General features: G+C 37.9%; 1 protein-coding gene, 2 long non-coding RNA genes and 1 gene segment (V, D, J or C); 2 read left to right on the top strand and 2 right to left on the bottom strand.

The window, feature by feature from the left end:
- LOC111190008 (uncharacterized) overlaps positions 1-19,476 on the bottom strand; it is a 751,666-nt gene that overhangs the window by 329,517 nt on the left and 402,673 nt on the right. The gene's annotated exons all lie outside the window — the stretch shown is intronic.
- LOC125790039 (uncharacterized) overlaps positions 1-19,476 on the top strand; it is a 280,980-nt gene that overhangs the window by 177,648 nt on the left and 83,856 nt on the right. The gene's annotated exons all lie outside the window — the stretch shown is intronic.
- The window catches only part of LOC125790038 (uncharacterized), a 38,164-nt gene continuing 33,854 nt past the window's right edge, over positions 15,167-19,476 (top strand). For both annotated transcript variants that reach the window (XR_007429988.1, XR_007429989.1), the window contains exon 1: positions 15,167-15,312. This is a non-coding gene — a long non-coding RNA (uncharacterized LOC125790038). The remainder of the gene's footprint in view (positions 15,313-19,476) is intronic.
- On the bottom strand, positions 17,723-18,743 carry LOC111197023 (immunoglobulin kappa variable 3-15-like). The segment is given in 2 exon segments: positions 17,723-18,434; positions 18,579-18,743. Coding segments are annotated over 2 exon segments (399 nt in total).

Raw genomic sequence — 19,476 nt, 5'->3', positions numbered from 1 at the left:
TTTTTATACAGAGGAAACTATTCTATATTATTATTATTATAAAAATCATTATGTTTATTACTAATCTAATACCTTGTAGTGAGTCATTTTTAATTCATTGATAAAATATATTAATTGCATTGTAGCTAAAATAAGACCAAAGCATTTATTCATTGCAAATATCCATCAATGTCATTGTTTCTATTAAACATAAGCTGATGGACATTGTTTTACGTGTGATTTAGCTTTCTGGACCTTCAAATTACTAAGAAACCTAAAAAGCAGATAAGTAGAACTTAACAGCTTATATAAATTGTCTTATAAATTTGTCTAACATATTGGTTTGTTATTAAATATTATAAAAATATATATCAAAATTCATGATGGGTTAAATATGAATAAACCTAAAAATGACTTTGAAACTAACTTTGCTCTAAAGTTTTTTTTTTGCTGTAAAGACGTGATGGTGATGATTTGAAGATGTTGATAATAAAGTGAAGATGTTCTCCAGTGCTGGAGAGCATTGGTGCTGCTGCAGAGCTTCCAGTTGTGTCTCTATTGGAGTTGAGATCATTTCCAGAATACACTCACTGAGCGTTCCAGTGTTGGACACAGTTGGACTATTGGAGTTAGTGACTAGATCTGGGAGTGCACTAAATCTAATGCAGTCTGATTACGCTGTGGACTCACTATTAGTGCTTTCTAAATGGATCTTTGTTACTTAGTGACTTTAATCTCACTATACTGGAGTTTGGGGGTCCCACCATCAAGCCTTATACCCTTATATCCCTTATACTACATGGGGGGTGTAGGTAGGTAAAGCTGATTTGGGACCATGTCTGTTCTAAACAGTGTGTGTGTGTGTGTGTGTGTGTGTATGTGTTCTCTCTCCAGCCGGTCCCACGGTGAAGCCCTCCGTGTCTCTGCTCCGCCCCTCCTCTCTGCAGCTGTCTGAGGGCTCCGCCTCTCTGCTCTGCCTGCTGTCTGGCTACTCTCCACAGGGGGCGCTGGTCAGCTGGACGGTGGACGGCTCAGAGGTGAAGGACGGGGTTCTGACCAGTGCAGAAGAAGAGAAGAACGGCCGCTACAGCCGCAGCAGCACCCTGACCCTCAGCAAAGCACTCTGGGAAAAGAGGGAGGAGTTTACCTGCACCGTCACCCACGAAAAGGTGGTTCAGCCAATCAGGTTGAGGAAGAGCGAGTGTGAAGGCTAGCAGCTCCAAGATAGAAGTGAACATAGAGCTGCTTCCACCTGCATCTCCAATAGAGTGTAAATTCTACACAGTGCTGATATTTGTGTCTTTACTCTGGTCAGTGTGCTGTAGCTGTCCCCATACTTTTGCTGTGCTGAAATAAAGCTGGATTTTGGACACTGTGTGTGTTGTATTGTAATGAATGCTGATGATCAGTGTTGGTAGAGAGTGTGTTTAGCTGCAGCTTCAGTGCAGTGCTGTGTGTGTTGTGCTTGAGTGAGTTTGGCTAAATGAAGCTGAACATCTGCTGAAAGTTCTGCTCTATTCTGGGAGAAAGAGGACCAATCAGGACTGTTCAGGCAGATCTGAGCTCCACTGGTTGGAGGGGGGTCTGGTTTCACTTCTGTCTTCTGTCTTTACTGCTGCTGATAACAGTAAACACCAGTCCAATCAGATCAAACACAAATTTAACAAAGTTTCAGTTACATTTAGGAAGAATTTTCTACATGGGTATTAAAATAGTTATATTTAGATTTATTTTAATTAAATAAAACCCTGAAAACTTCTCTCTCACAACTACCAGGACTAGGAGTTCAATCTTAGTGCACCTGTTCAAACATGTGTGATTGTCTACATGTATGATAACTGATAATGCTACAGATACTTAATGTAGATTAAATTCATATAACTTATTCAATGTTTTCCACACTACATCAAATACATTGTTTATCTGGCATGTTTTGGAATGTAGTCAAATCTTCAAGGTTGTGCTCCAGTTTTTCCAATGTAAGAACCATCAAATTGTTTTTACTCTGGTTATTATATTGGCCCCATGTATGGGTTCCAACCATGATCACCTGGCCAGTGTGAAATTAAGGTGGGGTGTAAAAATAGCTTGAAACTTATCTAGCCCATGTTTTAGAGAATGCTGGGTGTTTTACTTTCAGAGAATGGGAAAAGTGGCTATTATATCTGCTAGATAGATAGATAGATAGATAGATAGATAGATAGATAGATAGATAGATAGATAGATAGATAGATAGATAGATAGATAGATACTTTATTGATCCCCGGGGGGAAATTCTTGGCATCCAGCAGCAGGTTACACAATACACAAAGTTAAAAAAGATAAAATATAAAATATAAAGATACATATAAATACAATCAAATAAGAAATAGAATATACAGTGTAAATGAACAGTCTTCGTGTGTGTGTGTAATGGAGATGGAGAATGGAGGTAGTGCAGTTGAACACAATAGACAGTGAACACCAGTTGATGTGCATAAAGTGAGGATAACTGATGTCAGCCAAACAGAAAGTGCAAATACACAGTTAAATAATAATTTAAATTAAGCAGTGCAAAAGATACGTAAACAGTGCAAAAGATACGTAAACAGTAGATGAATTAACTAGTGAATGAACTACTAGTGCAAAATATGGTAGAACTATAAAAAGTGTTCTAGGAATCAGCAAGTCTGAGAGTGTGTCCATAGCTGGGGGTGTGTCCATGGTGTGCATCCCTCTTGCTGATGCTGCCTCCCCAACACACAACAGTGTAAAAGAGGACGCTGGCTACCACAGACTGGTAGAACATCAGGAGGAGTTTCTGGCAGATGTTGAAAGCCCTGAGCCTTCTGAGGAAGTACAGTCTGCTCTGGGCCTTCCTGTAGAGGGAGTCAGTGTTCACTGACCAGTCCAGCCTGTCGTCCAGGTGCACACCAAGGTATTTGTAGGATTTGACCACCTCCACCTCGACCCCCTCGATGGAGATTGGCTGCTGAGCAGAGGGCCTGGACCTCCTGAAGTCTATGCACATCTCCTTGGTTTTGGAGATGTTCAGCTGCAGATGGTTCATCTTGCACCACATCACAAATTCCTCAACCAGGCTTCTGTACTCCCTCTCATCATCATTACGCACACACCCCACAATTGCAGTGTCGTCAGAGAACTTCTGCATGTGGCATGACTCCGAGTGGTATTTGAAGTCTGATATGTACAGTGTGAACAGGACTGGAGAGAGAACAGTCTATCCATCCTCAAAGAGAGTTCTCACATTCATCAGCAGGTATTTCTCAGTGTGAAAGGTTTTAGGATTCTCAGGTGAGGATTGGGAACTCTTGGGAAAACATATATTTTAGCATCTGTCATCAGAGTAGCCCAGAATAACTCGAGACCGGGAAAAACGTATGAAATTAAACTAAGGAAAGTACAAGATTGGGCCAGAACAGCAAATGCTGATGGTCCAAATGAAGTAGAATCAGCTACAAACACAGAAACAACATCATCAGCAAACATCATCAGCACAGATCATAGTGAGGTGTAGGAAAAGAGGAATATCATCACTTAATTAATGTTACAGGTGTTAAAAACATGTTTTACCTCAATGAGAATGGTAATTACTGATACATTGGTTACTACTCTATCCACACCTTCAGTTCTCTCAAAAAAAGTGTTTAAATAGGGAGGAAAATGTTCTACAAATATTATATCTATACTGAATACGTTTGCAGTTCTAAACAGAAAGCTCTGGAGTCTTCATTGTTTATTGATGTAAATCAGGGGTCCCCAATTACATTTTCCTAAGGGCCACATTCAGCCAACAACACAAAAGCAAGGGCCAGTGCATTAGTCGCATAATGTTAGCTAATTAGGCAGATAGTACAATAGCTATTTGTTTTCTGTTTTAGTGGATGCCATTAATTAGGTATATGAACAGCAGCTGCGTTATTTTACTCAACATTCAATGAAAGAAGTGACAGCGGCTGATTTACACAAGAGACCTGAAGTGGGGGTGGTGCTCTGTAGTGGCAATGTGAAGACACTGCTCTAGGTGTGCACTGGAAAGTCTGATTCTGCCCTGGCTTGATAATGTTCATTGAAGAAAATGATGACTCACAGATGTAGGTGGAAGGAAATATTGTGAGAAGTAGCATTGCAATCTATCTTGCCTGCCTGAACTGGGGAATCATGTTGATCCAGAATTCAGTCACACTAACATCCTTGTGCTGCTCTTTGAGTAAATCTGATTTTGACATTTCCAAGATCTCGATCTGAAGAGATGCTTCATCCAGAGATGGAAACAGTCTTTAGGCCTCAGAGGTAGGTAGCTCATCTGCCGTTGGCGAAAGGGTACTGACTGCAGCCTGTGGGCAGAAAGAGTTAGACATTCAGCGCGTCCAGTCCCGCACACCTTGTCCACGCCATGTCTTAGTTCCGCATCTGAACGGAAGTAAACAAACAAAAACGAACTTAGCGGCTGTATTTTATTCAGAATTTTTATTGGATGTCCATCACGCCTTCCTGCATGTGACATGGACAAAGTGGGTGGGACTGGACACGCTAGACGTCCAACTCCGCCTTCCCGCAGGCTGCAGTCAGTACTTGTTGCCGTTGGCTGCACTGCTCTGCTATCGTTTTTTAGCCACCACTAAGTTAAATGTGCATGCGTAGGCATTTGATGGCGGGCCAACAGTTTGCTCCAATAGGGAACCCTGATGCAAATGAAAGAAGAACCTTCAGAAACACATTTGGGATGTTTGAGTTTAACCTAATTCCATTTGGACTATATTGGGCACCAGCATGTTTCTGAGTTCAGATGTTTCTACTGAACCAGAACACCAGTAAACTCTCTGTAGACTCATTATTGCTGCTTTTGAGACCAGGAGTTGTCAGCAAACCCAGAATCACCAGAGATGTCTGTTTGGAGATATAGTCATTAATATAAAGGATAAATTAGAATATAAAGTTAAGGGGTGACAGCACACATTACTGTGATTCTGCAGGTCTGATACCCAGTTCTGGTGTTTGGAATGATGGTGTTGATGCCTGGTTACTAATGAGGAACACCACCATGAAAAGATATAAAGAACAAACAGATTTATTAGTATCGATACCAACAGAGGAGGAAGGTGGACAGATAAAAGTGCTGAGGAGGAGGGAACGATGATGGATGGATTAATAAGCAATAATGGATCCCAACTTGGAACATGGAGAAAATCTGTTTCAGAGGTGGTCAGGAGATCAAGAAGATCAGAAGATCCTGCCCCCTTATAAAGCCTATGTTCCACCTACATCTTGCCTGCAGGACTATGGGAACTGGAGCTCTGTTTTTTGTGTTTAGTTGTGTGTTAGTGTGTGTTGTGATACTGTATTAGTTTTGTCTTGATTTGTTAATATATTACTGAGTGTGTTAGTATGTTTATTGAGTTGTTTTTTGATTGATTTGTTTTAATATGTTAGTTTGTGTCTAAAGCCCAAATTTATACTGCTCTGTTGAACCTATACCACAGCCTACTCTTATCCAGCGAGAGTACACTACACATCAGAGCATGTTTATACTTCTGCCTGCGCATATCAGTGGCTCTGCATTGCGCTGCAATTTAAACTGCATAGGTTGGAATATGTGGCAGGGGACAAAAGGCCCAACTAACCAATCACAGCTGTGGCTGTCCACATCCTGTGACGTATAATTACATTTCCAGAGAGGGGCGTGTCGAGCTACAGCATAGTCTTCAGTGTAGGGTGTGCAGCGATGTCGTAGGTTTGATGCAGCTGCATAAATTGGGCTTTAGTGTGTTAGTTTGTGTGCTGAATTGTGTGTTAATATGTTAGTGTTTTAGTATGTGTTGATATATATATATATATTGTGGTAGGCCCTGGGGTTAGGGGCGTGACCACTGTGACCCAGAAGGAGGAAGCACACAGAGAACACAGACACGGGGAGTAAATGAACTCAAAACGTACCCTTTATTTCGGCTTTAAATGCCCTCCACCACACCCAAAAACAACTCAAAACAACATACTCAGCCCAATGGGGCTCTAGAGTCTGTAGAATTACTTTAGTCTTCTTTTTATAGTCTGTGCAGCCTCAGCCCTCAGCTCCCCAGTCAAGAGTTCCCTCTTCAGTGAGCTGAGGCAGAGTTTTTATACCTGTCCCAGCCGGCTGCTTAATCAGTCCTGAATGCACACCGGCTGGGACAGACATGGCTGTGAGTTCCGGCGTGGGGCGGACCCACGGTTCCCCCGCCTCCTCACGCCACAATATATATATATATATATATATATATATATATATATATATATATATATATATATATATATATATATATATATATACATATATAGTGTGTTAGAGTTATTGTGTGTATTGTGTAAGTTGTATGTGTAGTGTGTGTTGAGTTGTGTGTTAGTGTGTGTGTGTCAATTTCATTATCGTTAATAAAAAAGAAAAGAACTAAAAACTGAAAATGAAAAAACTTTTTCAGGGTAAGTAACAGGAACTACATTGAGTTTTTATAAAACTAATGAAAGCAAACTGAAATTCCTGATAGAATACCCTTCCTTTTCATGTTTGTTAATTTCATGTTAGTTTCCACTCGAGCAGCTTTACACCTCGCGCTCAATGATGTTACTTCTCTTTACAGTCATCAGCTAGCCACGAAATATCAACAGAAAATACTGAAGAAGCTGAAGAATTCTATATGGGATTAGAATATGAGCATGAGGGAGATAATAGCACATGTTCTGTAGTGAAACAGGAGATACAGTATGTAGAATAAACTCCACACAGATATACGTCTGTTTGAGAAGCAGCATAAGAGGACTACCTGTGAAAACACTTACCTTTTAGCAGCTCATACAGAAAAACTAATTAAATTAACTGAATTGGAGGAGAAAAAGTGAAACCAAAATAAAATTAAACTATAATGAAAAATTCAAAACTATTATAACCTTTGTGTGTGTATTGTGTGTTAGTGTGTGTAGTTCCTGCAGTAGGTGCAGCAGTGCAGTGTGTGAGTGAGGGGGTTTTTGTACAGCTCTGTAACACTGTGTGAACACGTCGCTACCACTGATCTCATGGTAACTCTGACAGTAATAATCTGCTGCATCTCCAGGCTGGATGTTACTGATGGTCAGAGTGAAGGAAGATCCAGATCCACTACCACTGAAACGATCTGGAATTCCATCTTCATTTATATCTGCACCATAAATCAGGAGTTTAGGAGCTTCTCCAGGTTTCTGCTGATACCAGGAGACAAAAGCACCCAAGCTGGTACTGTATGGTGCAGAACTGAATGTACAGCTGATAGAAAGTGATTTTCCTAGAGAAACTGATTTCACTGTAGGAGTCTGATCCACAGTCACCTGACCACTGGATTCTGAAAGAATGAATAAATAAAATAAATGAAATCTTACAGTTATTAGAAAATGTAAAAGATGAGAAACAGTATGTTCTATTGTACTGTATAAGTACAGAAATGAATTTAGAGCTGCAGATAGAAATGAAGGACTTACCCTGAATCCAGAGAGTGAGAGTCCAGATGAAGATGGAGAAGAAAGTCATGGTTGCTGTGGGTGAAGTTGCTGGGCAGCAGCTCTCAGTCATGAAGTGTTAAACTCACAGGACTATAAACACTAGCAGAGCACTGAAGCATGGGCTGATAATGCAAAGTGGAACCTCTCTATGGAAATATCTAGAACCCCTCCTGAACCTAAAACACAACAAAGAAAACACTCTAAATATTACAGAACAATATTACACTCACACCATTTTATACACCCAGATTCTGACTGGATACATCTGATACACATCCAGAGGACTGAGTGTGTGTGTGAGTGTGTGTGTGTGTGTGAGTGTGTGTGAGTGTGTGTGTGTGAGTGTGTGTGAGTGTGTGTGAGTGTGTGTGTGTGTGTGTGAGTGTGTGTGTGAGTGTGTGTGTGTGTGAGTGTGTGTGAGTGTGTGTGTGTGTGTGTGTGAGTGTGTGAGTGTGTGTGTGTGTGTGGTTCATCACTGGAGTGTAACAGAGGTTTTTGTACGACGGCTTCATTGGAATGTATCACTGTGGTACACTTTCGGTGGAGGAACTAAACTCACTATAAGTAAGTCTCTCTTTTCCCTTTTTTTAATCAGAAAATTAATCCAGAATTATTTCAGTAACATTTTATAATAATGAGAGTTTATAAAACATTTACAATTAAATATATATAAATTATATTTAAGGAATCATTACTTAAAGTAATTAATGTAACTTGAGCTAGAAATAATTAAATAGTAGCTGTAGCCATATCAGCTGTAACTTCATTTTAAACAAATGGTGAACAGATCTGAAATTCTGTTGTTATACATCAGTTATTACTATTTTATAATAATAAAAATAGTGCTTATGTACGTAGCATATATACAATTGACATCAATGTACATGTTCTTTAGCCTAAAGTCTCAGACAGTCAACTATATATGAACTTCTCTATTAAATAATTAATAATGATATTTCAGTTGTTTTTTATATTATAATGATTCAAATAGGTGCTATGCCCTAGATGTACAATCCAGCCTTGTGTGTCCACATTATAATAACTCAGAGTTTTATAATATATATACCTTTTTGAATTGACCACAAAAAATATATTTTAATAAGATATTTTACTATAATCAGTTAATGTAATACAATTGTACATGATACTAAACCATATTTCAAGATTGATGAATCAGGTTGTTATGTAATTCAGTTATTTAATATTTAGCAACACTATTAATCAAATTTTAATTAAAATAAATAAAAATTATTAGCACCAACTTTGCAGCCTTTATTCTAAAGTAGAAACTATTATATACTATTACACTAAAAAGCATTGTTAATTACTAATCTATTACCTTATAGTGAGTCATTTGTAAATTAAATTATCAGCATTTATTAATTCTGCTGCATCTAAAATTAGAAAAATAATTACTCAATATAATTAACCACTGATACCATTGATAATATTAAATATGAGCTGGTGTACATTGTTTTACTTGTCGTTTAGCTTTCTGGACCTTCAAATGACTAAGAAACCTAAAAAAGAGATGAGTAGAGCTTAGAAGTTTATACAATTTTTTATTTATAAAAATGTCCATACATATTATTGTGTTATTAAATATTATATTAAAAAATAACAATTTATGATGCAATAATTATAAAATAAAATCTATAATGTTTTATAAACTAAAGTTATTATGACCTTTTTTCATTATTTGTGTATGCAGTAATGTAGTAGGTCACACAGACTTCATACAGAAATCAGAATTAATAATAATTGTATGTGACATTTTTCATTTTTGTATAATTTTAATAGATTTAATTTTAGTACACATGTAAAAATGATTTATGTATAAAATACAGAGTTTGTGAGGTTTTGATTCTGGCTGTAAAGACGTGATGGTGATGATTTGAAGATGTTGATAATAAAGTGAAGATGTTCTCCAGTGCTGGAGAGCATTGGTGCTGCTGCAGAGCTTCCAGTTGTGTCTCTATTGGAGTTGAGATCATTTCCAGAATACACTCACTGAGCGTTCCAGTGTTGGACACAGTTGGACTATTGGAGTTAGTGAATAGATCTGGGAGTGCACTAAATCTAATGCAGTCTGATTACGCTGTGGACTCACTATTAGTGCTTTCTAAATGGATCTTTGTTACTTAGTGACTTTAATCTCACTATACTGGAGTTTGGGGGTCCCACCATCAAGCCTTATACCCTTATACCCCTTATACTACATGGGGGGTGTAGGTAGGTAAAGCTGATTTGGGACCATGTCTGTTCTAAACAGTGTGTGTGTGTGTGTGTGCTCTCTCTCCAGCCGGTCCCACGGTGAAGCCCTCCGTGTCTCTGCTCCGCCCCTCCTCTCTGCAGCTGTCTGAGGGCTCCGCCTCTCTGCTCTGCCTGCTGTCTGGCTACTCTCCACAGGGGGCGCTGGTCAGCTGGACGGTGGACGGCTCAGAGGTGAAGGACGGGGTTCTGACCAGTGCAGAAGAAGAGAAGAACGGCCGCTACAGCCGCAGCAGCACCCTGACCCTCAGCAAAGCACTCTGGGAAAAGAGGGAGGAGTTTACCTGCACCGTCACCCACGAAAAGGTGGTTCAGCCAATCAGGTTGAGGAAGAGCGAGTGTGAAGGCTAGCAGCTCCAAGATAGAAGTGAACATAGAGCTGCTTCCACCTGCATCTCCAATAGAGTGTAAATTCTACACAGTGCTGATATTTGTGTCTTTACTCTGGTCAGTGTGCTGTAGCTGTCCCCATACTTTTGCTGTGCTGAAATAAAGCTGGATTTTGGACACTGTGTGTGTTGTATTGTAATGAATGCTGATGATCAGTGTTGGTAGAGAGTGTGTTTAGCTGCAGCTTCAGTGCAGTGCTGTGTGTGTTGTGCTTGAGTGAGTTTGGCTGAATGAAGCTGAACATCTGGTGAAAGTTCTGCTCTATTCTGGGAGAAAGAGGACCAATCAGGACTGTTCATGCAGATCAGATCTCCACTGGTTGGAGGGGGGGGCTGGTTTCACTTCTGTCTTCTGTCTTTACTGCTGCTGATAACAGTAAACACCAGTCCAATCAGATCAAACACACATTTAACAAAGTTTCAGATAAATTTAGGAAGACTTTTCTACATGGGTATTAAAATATTTACATTTAGATTATTTTTGATTTAGATTCAATATTATCCTGAAAACTTCTCTTTCACAACTGCCAGGACTACAAATGTACTCTTGCACCTGTTTAAACATGTGATTGTCCACAGATATGATGACTGATAATGCTACAGATACCTTTTATACATCATAATAAATTTTAGCCATATTACATCAAATACATGGTTTATCTGGTAATAGTCTTGGATTATATTCATATCCTCAAGGTTGTGCTTCAGTGTTTCCAAGATGGGAACCATCCAACTGGGAACTAGACAGTTTTTACTATGGGTGTTATATTGGCCTCATGTTTGAGTTCCAACCAGAGTCAGTTATCAGACCAGGAGGGGTTAGTTATGGACACTCCTCTTAAATGGAGCCAGGGCTGGACTGGTAATCTGGCGTACCAGGCAAATGTCCGGTGGGCCGACAGTCTTCAGGGGCCGATGCTGTTGGGTGGCCCATTGGCCCATCTTCAGTATAGACAGTGGACTGAATCAATTAGGATATAGGAAGAAAGCGGCCACACCCTTTCTCTGCGTGGTTTAGCTCTGAGCACATGAGCGACTGGAAACAGTGCACGGGAGAGTGCATGCAGGATTGTCCTACACTGTCAAACCGTGCTGCCCTAATGTATATTTAAGTGTAAAAATACAGAAGCACTATTTTAGGGCATAACCCCCCCAAAACAGATTACTGTCTCTCTCTCGCTCTCTCTCTCTGATGTAAGTGATTAACACCACTAATATAATTTAATTGTATAAATCTAAAGCTGGTATTTCCTAAAAATAACTCAAACACTAAAATGCATCCAGTAATTAGGAAAATAATATTTGTAGTTAAAGTAATGCTGTTGTTTTTGTTTTTAATAAAGCGTCACAATCATACTCATTGTTTGTTTTGTTCCACCTAGATCGAAAGATCCTCTCATGATGAGAGCAGGAGAGAACCCTGGTTTAAAGCATATAATAAAAGAGCTCGAGCCCCATTACAACATCCCATCCCAAAAAACAGAGCATGATTATAATAAAGTTTAATTTTATTATGAAGTTGATAATGGTGAGGCTACACAGAATGCCCTGTTTGTAGCCTGATACAAATACATGTTATATCTGTTTAAAGGAGGAAGCACCTTTAACCTGAAAAATTAGAATTGAACTGTTATATCAGAGAAATAAAAAAATATACATATTAGACATGATTTCAATGAAAAGGATAAAAAAATCAATTGAGCTACACAGAGCAGGCAAAAATGGTGGAGTTAACAATAGACATTAAACTTCTTATATTTAATATGCTTATGATATATTATGCTTCTCTGTAACCCCACATACATAAACTGCATAAGTTGTTTGTGCTCTACTTATTATGAGGGGCCGGTCTAAACCAAAAATGCCAGGGCCGATGTTTTGTCCCAGTCCAGCCTTGAATGGAACCCATGTGAAATTAAGGTGGGCTGTAATTATGAGGCCCATTTCAGGAGTCCAACTTAGTCCCAGTAAGCACAGTAATACCTGAAACCCATCTGGTCCATGTTTTTAGAGAATGTTGGCTGTGTTAACTTCAGAGATTGAGAAAAGTGGCTATTATATCCACTATCGATCCTCAAATAGAGTTCTCAAATTTATCAGCAGGTATGTATCATTGTGAAATTCCGTAGGACTCTCAGGTAAGCATTGTGATTTCCTGGGAAAACAGTAAAATAACAAAATACTTGAATAGTTTAGCATCTGTCATCAGAGTAGCCCAAAAGAACCCAGGATCAGGAAAACCCAAGAGAATTAAAATAAGAAAAGAACAAGATTAGACCAGAACAGCAAATGCTAATGGTCGGAATAAAGCGAAATAGGCTACAATCACAGAATCATCAGCACAGATCATAGTGAGGTGCAGGAAAAGTGGAATAATATTACCTAATTAATGTTACCGGTGGTAAAACATGTTATACCTGGATGGAAATTGAATTTTCTTAACAAAGGTGTTTAAATAGGATGGAAAATATAGTAAAAATATGAAGTCTATAGGGGATACATTGACAATCCTGAGAAAAAAGCTCTGCAGTCTTCATTGTTAATGGATGTAAATGAAAGAGCAACCTTCAGAATCACATTTGGGATGTATGAGTTTAATGGGATTCCATTTGGACTATATTGGGCACCAGCGTGTATCTGAATTTTCTGCAAACCCAGGATCATCAGAGATGGTCTTTGGAGATGTAGTCATTTATATATAGACTAAAAATAAGAGTTGACAGCACACAGCCTTGTGTTGCTCCATTACTGAGAATCAGCAGGTCAGACACACGGTACTGGTGTTTGGATTGATGGTGTAGATGCCTGGTTAGTAATGAGAAACACCACCATGAATATATATGAAGAACAAAGAGTTTTATTAGAACTGATATCAAGAGAGAATGAAGGTGAAGGATCAAAGTGTTGAGAAGGAGGGATGGATGATAGATGAATTAATAAGCAATATTGCGTTCCAATCTGGAACATGGAGAAAATCTATCCCACAGGAGATCAAGAAAATTACTTCCTGTTCCTGCCCCTATATAAACCCTAGTTTCCACCCACATCCTGCCTGTAGGACTATGGAAACTGTAGTTTTTAAGCTGTGTGTCTGTCTTAAGATGTGTGTTACTCTGTGTTTTGAGTTGTGTGTTAATATGTTAGTGTACTTTAGTGTGTGTTGTATTATATGTATTGTGTGGTAATGTAATAGTGAGTGTGTAAGAGTGTGTGTGTTGTGTAAGGTGTGTGTTAATGTGTGTCAGAAGGTTATTATCTGAAATTAAAAAGGAAACAAATAACTAACACTGAAAGTGAAAATACATTTTGGTTAAATAAAACTAATAGAAATGGTAATTAAAAGACAAAAATGGTAACTAACAGGAACTAAATTGAATGTTTATAAAACAAACTAAAACAAACTGAAATTACAGATAGAATACCTTTACTTTTTACATTTGTTTATTTATTTATAAGCTCTGTTTCCACTTGAGCAGTTTTACAGATTGTCGTCAATAACGTTACTTTCCTTTACAGTCGCCAACTAGCCACAAAATATTGACAGAAAACACAGAGAAAGCTGCAGAATTCTGTATGAGATTAGAATATGAGCGTGAGGGAGATAAAAGCATGTGCTCTGTAGTGAAACAGGAGATACATTATGTAGAATAAACTCCACACAGATATACACCTGTTCGAGAATCAGCATAAGAGGACTAACTGTGAGAATATTTACATGTGAGTAGCTCATACACCAGAACACCCCAAACAGGAGGATGAACTGATAAATCTCTCTGTCTCACACAGTCTCTCACACACTCTAAAAGAAGTGTATTTCAGACAGCTGTGTTCTGATGTTATATACTGTATGTGAGGTACAGTATAGTTAGTTCTGAACTGATATGGTAAAAAGGTGCATCTGTATCCAGTGCTGGGTGTCCGTTTCCTACTTTATTTCAAAATTGATCATTTGTTGAAAATGAGTGAAAGCTGTAGAGTTTATTGGGTTTCTGAGTTTTCTGAGTACTAGAATTAATAAGAACTAAATAAAATTAAGCACTAATAATACTATTAAAAACTAGAAATCCACCCTAAAAACTAATTAAAATTAACTGAATTGGAGGAGAAAAAGTGAAAATAAAATTAAACTATAATGAAAAATTCTAAACTATTACAACTTTGGTGTGTGTGTGTGTGTGTGTGTGTGTAGTTCCTGCAGTAGGTGCAGCAGTACAGTGTGTGAGTGAGGGGGGTTTTGTACAGCTCTGTAACACTGTGTGAACACGGCTCTACTACTGATCACATGGATACCCTGACAGTAATAATCTGCTGCATCTTCAGGCTGGATGTTACTGATGGTCAGAGTGAAGGAAGATCCAGATCCACTACCACTGAAACGATCTGGAATTCCTGACTGTCTGCTGTTAGTCCTGTAGAACAGGAGTTTAGGAGCTTCTCCATGTTTCTACTGATACCAGGAGACACGAGCACCCCAGCTGTCACTGTATGGTGCAGAACTGAATGTACAGCTGATAGAAAGTGATTCTCCTGGAGAAACTGATTTCACTGTAGGAGTCTGATCCACAGTCACCTGACCACTGGATTCTGAAAGAATGAATAAATAAAATAAATGAAATCCTACAGTTATTAGAAAATGTAAAAGATGAGAAACAGTATGTTCTATTGTACTGTATAAGTACAGAAATGAATTTAGAGCTGCAGATAGAAATGAAGGACTTACCCTAAATCCAGAGAGTGAGAGTCCAGATGAAGATGGAGAAAAAAGTCATGGTTGCTGTGGGTGAAGTTGCTGGGCAGCAGCTCTCAGTCATGAAGTGTTAAACTCACAGGACTATAAACACTAGCAGAGCACTGAAGCATGGGCTGATAATGCAAAGTGGAACCTCTCTATGGAAATATCTAGAACCCCTCCTGAACCTAAAACACAACAAAGAAAACACTCTAAATATTACAGAACAATATTACACTCACACCATTTTATACACCCAGATTCTGACTGGATACATCTGATACATATTTAGAGGACTGAGTGTGTGTGAGTGTGTGTGTGTGTGTGTGTGTGTGGTTCATCACTGGAGTGTAACAGAGGTTTTTGTACGACGGCTTCATTGGAATGTATCACTGTGGTGGACTTTCGGTGGAGGAACTAAACTCATTATAAAGAGTGAGTAACTTTACTTCTTCTAAAGCTACAAATATTATATTACAATTTATTTATTTTATTGAATTTAAAAAAGCAACCTGACATTTACATTGTATAAAATTTTAAAGATAATTGGATCAAATGATCAACCCGACATTGCTTTAAACATAATCGTGAAAATTATCATTAATATTTAATTTTACATATAAAATCTTTTTATTAAACAAGTTGGTTTTAATAATTGAACATATTTTTGAATCTGCCAGTATAATTACCCAATTTCAAAGATTTGTGTCAGCAGTGACATACACAGTATATACTGTATTATTATAATAAATATTACTCTTTAATCCTTGAAACCCTGAAACATTAAACAGCTGTTTAAAAATTCTAAATCATTTAAACTGCAGTGTTTATTTTTATTTGTTTGCAGTAAAAAAAAACAAGCATCCTATGCATATGTTTCTAATTGTACTTAGTAACTTTTACATATTTTTCGGGTGTGATTTTATTTATTTTTATTTGTTATATTATTACTTGTGTACAATTGTACATTTCTCAGTTATTCCATAGGTTTTTAAAAAAAAATAATAATTTAATAAATTAATATTTTCTGTGGTTTGAGATCTCAGAAAATCTGATTAAATTATGTAGCAAATATGATTCACCTGTTAATCATCTCTATTAGTGCTGATGTTGATTATATTTTATAATTACTGATTCAGAACATGATCAGCAGCTTACAGCATAATTGTCTGTTTCATGTTTAAATGATCATATGTGCTGCATTTTAGAACTTTTATTATTGAAGATATTAGAGATACGATCCAATCACAAATCAGAATTTACACTCATTAATCAGAATGGTTAGGGCCCCCAAAAGCATGGCTAGGGCCCCAAAAAAGCCTGGCTACGGCCTCCAAAAGCATGGCTAGAACCCCCAAAAGCATGGCTAGGGCCACCAAAAGTATGGCTAGGGCCCCCAAAAGCATGGCTAGTTTCCCCAATAGAGCCCCCAAAAGGCTCCGTGGTCAAGGTCCCCCCAAAGTCAGAGGATCCTTAAAATGGAGGGCAATATGATACAATATAAAAATATAAAAATATAAAAATATAATGTATCATAAATTGTATCATAAATATTGATAGGCATCGCAAATTTTTTTGTGCCACACTGGCCCGTTCAGTAATCCAGTCATGGTTTGAACATGTGTGATTGCCCATCTAGCCCTTGTTCCACCCATGTAAACCCATCAGCATGTTCACTGTGTTCATTTCAGAGACTGCAAACAGTGGCTATGATACCTGATATTTTTATATTTTAGTATATGGCATCAAAATATCCCAGAAAATAGATGTTTGAGCAAAAGCAGCAAGTGCTGATGGTCCTGATAAAGTAGGATTGGCTACAAGTACAGAAGAGTCAACACAGATTACAGTAAGATGTAGAATATCACTACTTATTAAATATTACTGGTGTTAAAAAGGTATACAAATGGGATGAAAATTAAGTGTTACATAAGGAGGAAAATGTAGTTAAAATTTCCTGTCTAAAGATACATTGGTAGACGTGAGCACAAAGCTCTGTATCTGCATTTGTTTAAGGAGATAAATGAAAGGACAGTCTTCAGAAACACATATGGGGTGTATGAGTTTATCATGATACCGTTTGGGTAAAGTGGGGCACCAGCATGTATCTGAATTCAGATGTTGCTGCTGTATGAAGACACCAATACACTCTCTGCAGGAAGACTCATCACTGCTGGTTTTGAGGCGTCATCATCTGCAAACCTCAGAATCTTCACAATTGGGTCTTTAGAGATGTAGTCCACAAATAAACTCATTTTAGCTTATCTATACCATCAATAAAGATGATAACTTCTTATTGCTGAACTGGATTTTCTGATGAGGTCTTAACTTTTAGTAAAATGGCATTAGTTAACCTTTCACTGTGGTTTTACAGATTAATCAAGAGGACACACCCAATTTCTTTCATGTCTTTCATGTACTTAGTGTGACCAATAACTGAGAAATTTAGCAGCATGGATCACGAATATGACTGACATTTAGAACTGAGTTTTTTCTGCATGGTGTTCTGGCAAATACATCTGATGGAAAAAGTACTAACTGCTTCAGACAAAAAAGAAGATTTTAACATTACTGGGAAATTATTAGAAGAGTGAAAATAATACTCTAGTAGATATAGATACAGTATTTTAGTAGTTAATTACAGTAGTGAAGCATTTCTACTTTGTTACTATAGATCTTTGGTGAAGATATTAAGTCATAAATTTGTTCAGGTTTAATTCTGTCTTATTCTTCCTGTAAACACATCACTACTGAATACAGATCAGGACTGCAGGCAGGACAGTGCAGTATCTTCCACTGTCATGTCTTTTAATGTGGTTTTGTATTATTTCTGCATTCTACAGAAGTGTAGTGATGCACCTCCATACCATGACTGAACCTGAATTTTGGACTTGTTGCTGAGAACAGTCTGCATGGTACTTTTCAGTTTTGTTCTGGAGCTCATGTCGTTCATTTCTTCCAAAAATGACCTGAAAAATATTAATCCCAGTCTCTGGAGAGTGTGTGTGATCTCCTAAGAGTGTGTATCTGCTGCTGCTTCACTGCTACTAGTGAGATGTTCCATCTAGTGGTGAAATCTCTGTTCCACAGTGAGGAAAACTCCCTAAAGAAAGAGAAAAGTTCACTACTGTAGAGTTCTGGAGTTGATGAGCTCAGCTGAGTGCAGCTTTATCAGCTGATCTCAGATCAGTGTGTGTTTCTGAGTCTGAGCACTTCCTCTACAGATGAGGGAGGTTTTTGTACGACGCTCTAACACTGTGTTAACCCGCTGCTACCCTCCTGACAGTAATAATCTCCTGCATCTTCAGCCTGAACTCCAGAGATCTGTAGAGAATATTCAGATCCAGATCCACTCCCAGTAAAACGACCAGGAACACCAGACTGACGAGAAGATGCATCATAAACCAGCAGTTTAGGAGCTTCTCCAGATTTCTGAAGATACCAGGCGAGAGCGCTATAAATGTCCTGACTGGATCTGCAGCTGATGGTAACAGTCTGTCCTGGAGTCACAAGCTGAGAATTTGGAGACTGAGTCATTATGACTTCCCCAAAAGACCCTAAAAAGAAGAAAAAGTAGAAAAAAGAAACAAAAACACATTTAATATATTAGAACACACTGGATTCACCCGTTCACACACATCTAAACTCAGTAATAATAAAGGGGTTAATGTGACTGTTAATATTTAACCCCTGATATTTACCTCCAGTCCAGAGAGTGAGAGTCCAGATGAAGATGGAGAAGAAAGTCATGGTTGCTGTGGGTGAAGTTGCTGGGCAGCAGCTCTCAGTCATGAAGTGTTAAACTCACAGGACTATAAACACTAGCAGAGCACTGAAGCATGGGCTGATAATGCAAAGTGTAACCTCTCTATGGAAATATCTAGAACCCCTCCTGCACCTAAAACACAACAAAGAAAACACTCTAAATATTACAGAACAATATTACACTCACACCATTTTATACACCCAGATTCTGACTGGATACATCTGATACATATCCAGAGGACCGAGTGTGTGTGTGTGTGTGTGTGAGTGTGTGTGTGTGTGTGAGTGTGTGAGAGTGTGTGTGTGTGGTTCATCACTGGAGTGTAACAGAGGTTTTTGTACGACGGCTTCATTGGAATGTATTACTGTGGTGGACTTTCGGTGGAGGAACTAAACTCATTATAAAGAGTGAGTAACTTTACTTCTTCTAAAGCTACAAATATTATATTACATCTTACATATTTTATTGAATTAAGAAAAGCACACTGCCATTTATGTTTTTTAGAATTTTAAAGATAAATAGATCAAATCAACAACCCAGAATTGCTTTCACTAAATGGTGGTGCTTCATCTGAACCTAATCATGAAAATTATCATTATTATTTAAATTTATATATGAATTCTAATGATTAAACAAGTTAATATTGAAAATTAAAAATTGTGTTGCCTGTTAAACTACTCAATTTTAAAGTGTTGTTGTGTCAGTAGTGATATACACAATATATAATGTATTATTAGAATGGATATTAGTCTTTAACCCTTTAAACCCTGAAACATTAACCAATAGTTTGTAAATTCTAAATTGTTTAGATTGAAATGTTTGTTGAATATTTA

This window comes from Astyanax mexicanus, unplaced genomic scaffold (assembly GCF_023375975.1).
Source record: "Astyanax mexicanus isolate ESR-SI-001 unplaced genomic scaffold, AstMex3_surface scaffold_34, whole genome shotgun sequence".
In the NCBI taxonomy this organism is placed as follows: Eukaryota; Metazoa; Chordata; class Actinopteri; order Characiformes; family Acestrorhamphidae; genus Astyanax; species Astyanax mexicanus.
The sequence above is the reverse complement of the archived record's forward strand: the minus strand, read 5'-3'. Positions and strand labels throughout refer to the sequence as shown.